Raw genomic sequence first — 5,833 nt, forward strand, 5'->3', positions numbered from 1 at the left:
TTCTCCATGGCATACTTGCACCATTCTTGACCCGCTTCCAATTGCTCTAAAGCGAGATTACGACGAGCGTCAAAGTAGGAGTTCACTTTGAAGAAGGTGTACCTCACCATTGCCGTGATTGGCAAGCTGCGTGCACCTTTCAGTACTCCATTAAAACACTCTGATAGGTTGGTTGTCATTGCTCCGTATCGACGCCCTCCGTCGTGTGCAAGTGTCCACTTTTCTTTGTTTTCATTTTCCAAGTACCTGTGTGCAGCCGGTTTGACATTGCGAATTAAATCCAGTGTGGCTTGAAACTTTCTAACTTGATTCGCGCTTGCGGCCCTCCATACCATGTTCTTCAACTCCGGAATTTTCCATTTTGTGTTCACATTGCTAACTACATGGCGGAGGCAATACCGGTGATGGGCCTGGGGAGGCTGCAATCAAGTCATCCTTGTGTCATCAAAGCAAGCTTTTATACCCGAATGTCGGTCAGAGATGATGCAAAGATTTGTTCGGTCCGTAACTTATCGTTTCAGGCATGCCAAGAACCATCCCCATGTCTCCTTGCTCTCACTCTCAACAACGGCAAACGCGAGTGGATAAACCTCGTTGTTAGCATCCGTTGCCATTGCTATCAACAACTTCCCCTTGTACTTGCCATAGAGGTGCGTTGCATCGATGCTTATCACCGGCCTACAATACTTGAACCCTTCTATACACGGACCAAAAGCCCAAAAGGCACAGTTAAATGTGCAAGTTCCCGGCACACTACGGTGGTCGCACTTCAACTGTGTCACTGTGGTTGGATCTGCATCTTTTAACGCTGCCAGGAACCGAGGCAATTCTGCATATGACTCATCGAAACCACCGTAGATGGCTGCAACGGCTTTCTGTTTTGCATCCCAAACCTTATAGTGAGACGCCCAATGGCCGTGCTTCGCATGAAGAACACTACGTAGGGTTGCTACTGTTCTTGAAATGTCTTCCCGTACGTATGACTCAAGTGTGATGGCAATGAACTTTGAATCCATCATCCTTCCATCATGATCCACTTGGAGTGTCGAGCAAGTGTGGGGACCCTTAGATGTTGTGATCATCCACAGCTTGTGCCTTTTGCTGTAGATAGCTCGAATTGACCATAGACATGCATCGTGTACACACGTTACAACCAGTCTCTCGGGGTCTGACTTCATGTACTTAAATTTTTTATTGAGCCCAACGGAGAACATGGTTAGCGCGTGCTGAACCGCAGCTTTATTATTGAATAGCATCCCCTTGCTCGGTTCGTCCCCCGGTCGCCAACTCAGCAGACCTGTTTCCAGGGAAGGTGATGGGTCATTAATGTCATCCCATGTGTTTGACGTGAACCATTCGGGGTTAGGGTTCAGATTATTTTCTGGTTGTAGTTCATCTAACAATTCTGGATTCTCTACCGGTCCATCGTTATCAATGAACTCCTCATACACATCTCGAGTCTCATCCATTTCGGTTGCCTCGTCCAAGTAGTTTTGGATATCTTCATTTCGGTGAGTATATCCTTCATCCTCATGGGTATGGATAGACCTTAACACTTCGGCGTCTTCAGTATTGTCCATAGCAACCCCATTCCATGGTTGACAGTTGTAGGGCAAAGACGTCTCGGGTGTAACTGACGGGTGCACAACGGTTACAGGAACTGATTCTTGCTCTCCAACTCTACTGCCATATTGCGAACCCCCGTCGACATTGAACCCAACAGTGTGGACAGTTACATACAAGTCAGAACCTATGAATTGCCCTGCCCGCTTTATCACTCCCCACATTATATTTGCATCATTGTCGCATTGTAACGGAATTGAATTGTAGAACACTTGGGTACCTACTAGTTGCTGCGGAGCCCGAAATACAATGGAGATGTCGTGGGTATCCTTGTCTAACCCCATAGTTGACATTATCTTCCATTTAAGTTTTCTCGTGTGTATCCCACGTTTCACTTCAACAAGCGTCTGCTTTTGGTTCGGACCTCGATATGATAGCCCGTGCAAATCATTAATATATGCCTCCCCGTCGTAGTAAACATAGAAGTAATGTGGACTCATAACGGACCTAAACCACAAATAGTAATAATTGTATCATGCTGAGTAATATTGGAACATGCATAGGCTAACTATACATGCCCTATGTTTGGGTGTTCATGGAGGTAAACAAACCTAAGCAAATTGTGCTAAACATGCTAAAAATTACCAATTTAACATTAATTTGTCTACTCCATCAGACTTTATTTCGATAGCGAAAATGTTTGCACAATATATGAAAATTCATGCTGGCTATTGTTCAACAAATGAGAACTCAAAAGCATTGCAAATAAGCGAGATAATTCATACCATGCAATATGGACCACATTTTCAGTGATAAATATACCTCCCATTGAAGACCCACAACAGTCAACTAATTTATGTTCTCAAAAATTGTACCACATTATTATGTTCAAATACCCCCTATTGAAGACCCACAACATTCATATTATTTGTGTTCTCAAAAATTGTATCACATTATTATGTTCAAATACCCCCTATTCTCGACCCACAACAGTCATATTATTTGTGTTCTCAAAAATTGTCCACAACAGTATTATGTTCAGATGTCCCCATTCAAGACCCACAACATTGAAAAAATTCGTATTGCTGTAAGGGAGATAATTCATAAGCATTGAAATAGTTCCTAGCATGCAAAAGCATTGCAAATATCAGTTATATAATTCCTAGCATGCAACATGTACCACATTATTATATTCAGATACTTAGCATTGAAGACCCACAACATTGAAATAATTTCTGTTCTCAAAATTTGTACTACATAATTTTGTTTAGATACCCCAATTCAACAGCCACAACAGCAATAAAAAAATTTGTGTTGCTGTAAAGTGTTATGAAGTAGTATTTACCTATCAACTGAGATGTTGACAGAACAAAGATGAAGTGCACTTTCTTGAATTAGCGTGCTTTGTACAGATAGTTAACTGAAGGTGAAAGCTCTCAGTAGCTGTGACACAATGGGTGCAAGCACAGACCAGTCCACGTCCAGACTTCAGAACGACAGTGTCAAATGTAATTGGTAAGTGGTCCCAGAAAGTTGGGCGGGTGGGGGGTGTGTAATGGTTGGACAGTACTCGGCTTCCAAAGAATCGAGTTATATGTAACTCGCTTATAAAGAAGCCGAGTACTATTAAAACCGTACACCTCATGAATATAACTCGTCTCTGAAAAAATCGAGTTACCTATAACTCGATTCCTTAGAAGCCGAGTACTATTAAAACCTACACCTACCAACAGAACGCACAGTGATTCTGGAATGGAGTTAAATAAAACTCGTCTCTGAGGAGACCGAGTACTATTTACTTCACCAAACTGGTCGTTAGAGCAGTTGTTTATACTCGCCATTGGGAGAGGCGAGTTATATGTTGTACTCGATATTCGTAAAATCGAGTACAACAGATATTCCACTTTATATAAGATGACAGCTTCCTCCTATCTTTGTGGATTGGAACCTTGGCAGAGGAAAACATTCAGATAGGGAGAAGAGAAGCCTCCTTCGCTTCTACAGGTAACATGCCCTCCTTTTTTTATACTTGTCATTAAATAATTTACTACTGTACAAACCAAATGCTGATTATACAACTGTTTGTCAGATCTTTTAACAAGAAACGTCAACGTTGCTGCAGTCCACTGGCACCTGTTGGTAGGGCAACATGGTACATTTTTATCTAATACCTCAGTTTCAAAACTTCAAAAGTTCTAACCCCAGCACAACAAATATGGGTTTAACATACAGTGTTGTTGTACAAAATCTTTTAGGGTGGCAGATACTATGTTGTTTTCGTTGGTCGTGCTCCTGGCATATACGACAATTGGGCAGAAGCAAGTAAACAAGTTCATAGATTCGCGAACGCTGAACACAAGTCATACAAGGATCGACGGGAAGCAGAATCTGCATACATGGAGTTCATGCAACGTAATGGTAGGAACGTGCAGTATGGTGCTTCCCAATCGTGGACATCTCCTACCATGTCGCCATCAAGTTCTGGAATGGCATCTCAAAGCGAAGGAACCAGCTATTGCGATGGTGACGTTAGGAACAGATTGTTGAGGTATCAGTTAAACGTTGCCATTGAGGAGCGTGACCACGCAAGGAGGATTGCAACCTTGAGTACTAACATGCTAAGTGAAGTGGTAGCCCATGTTATGGGGGAGGACGAAGTTCATGATTCGACACGACAAGGAAGCACGAAATGAAGGTGAAACTATGGCTCTTGCTTGTGGCATTTATGAATCTAGTAAGACTAAATATATAAATATATGTGTTTTTATGACCCCTATGGCTCACGTTTGCAGTACAGATGGGCTAAAGTGTTGTTGAATATCTTTTTTTGTTTCCCTTTTGCTTCCAATTTGGAATATGTCTTAGCCTGTTGGCCTGTAATTGCTTGTATTGTTGTTAACATTGGGTATGTTGTTTTGGTAACTGTACTTGGCTTTGGATAGCCAATAAGTATTTTCTCTATAATTGTTCAAAACATCATTGTTGTGATAATTGGATTGAGATAAGAATTGTGCTACGATTATTACAAATTTTTATTTTTTTTTCAATAAAGGCAAATGTGTGTGTTCTTTTTTGGTACCACATTATTATAAATTTTTTTTTTATCAGTTATCATAGCAGATGTATTCACAAACAAACGTGTTTGTTTTAATGAAATTTTTTTTATAAGTGAATAAAGTAATTTGAATACCATCAGGAGAGTAATCCTATTTTGTAGGCAATATTTTGGTGCAAGTTAGCCGAGTACTATTTTTACCTTTCATTCAATAGTCATCGAGTTTTATATATAGACGTTAAGGACATTCACTTAATTAATAAATGGGGACTCCAAATAAGAGAAACCCCTAAACTATTTTAATACATAATCTTAAAAAAACCTCAGGTTCAGTACAAAATGATAAAAACTCGACTAAATACTAAATTTTATAATATTTTATTTTCTGAGATTGCCCCTGATGTTCAGGGAAAGCGCTAAACAACTAATGAAAATGATGAAATACCCTTAATGTAATAAACTTATCTTTATCTCTAATTCATAAGAAATGGTTTAAACTCTTAAATTGATAAAAATTGAAAGCAAACAATGTAATGAACAAAATTATGACCTTCTATAAAAAAAACATATGTACCACGGTTAGATTTTGAAAAAACAATAAATAAATAAAAACTATCTCGGCCTGTTCTTTGTTGTTTCAAATTCAAAACATAATAATAATAAAAAAATTACACTTAACACGTTTGAATTCCACTCCCACATTGTCGAATAACCTGTTATGTTGCCCATGTATGTACATTCAGAATTCAACCATAAATCAAGTAAAAAAAATCAAAATAACAACAAATGCAAATACTTCGGCAATTCTTCCACTAAAACAACTAGTACTCCAAAATGTTCCACAGTCCATACTAAGTAAACAACAATACCATGTCAAAGTTCCATAATAAATAACCAAGTATTCTCCTATTAGATGCCATTTTCAGTTCCATATGAAAAACTAAAACACATAACAGATTAAGATAATAAAAACCCAAAATGATTACATGGCATATGAAAATTATCGTTCATGGCAAAATCCAAGTGCCATATCAACAAGCCTTCAGACATCACGTCACTAAGAGACTGGATTAGAAGAGCTGTCTTCCTTGTGCTCATCGTTATTGATCTCCATGCTCTTTTTATCTTCACTGACCTCTTCCAATTGTGGCTGTACAAGGTCTACATCAAATGAATTGAATGAAACATTAAAAACGTATGTATGCATTATAAATC

The 5,833-nt window shown here is 39.1% G+C and overlaps 1 protein-coding gene across 1 annotated transcript; it reads right to left on the bottom strand.

The window, feature by feature from the left end:
• Window positions 1–509: 509 nt before the first annotated feature.
• On the bottom strand, window positions 510–1,907 carry LOC115956324. Its single transcript, XM_031074738.1, has one exon. It carries the CDS (start codon window positions 1,905–1,907, stop codon window positions 510–512), a length of 1,398 nt encoding a protein of 465 aa, XP_030930598.1.
• Between the last annotated feature and the right edge of the window lie 3,926 nt (window positions 1,908–5,833).

Source organism: Quercus lobata, chromosome 8 (assembly GCF_001633185.2).
Source record: "Quercus lobata isolate SW786 chromosome 8, ValleyOak3.0 Primary Assembly, whole genome shotgun sequence".
Lineage (NCBI taxonomy): Eukaryota > Viridiplantae > Streptophyta > Magnoliopsida > Fagales > Fagaceae > Quercus > Quercus lobata.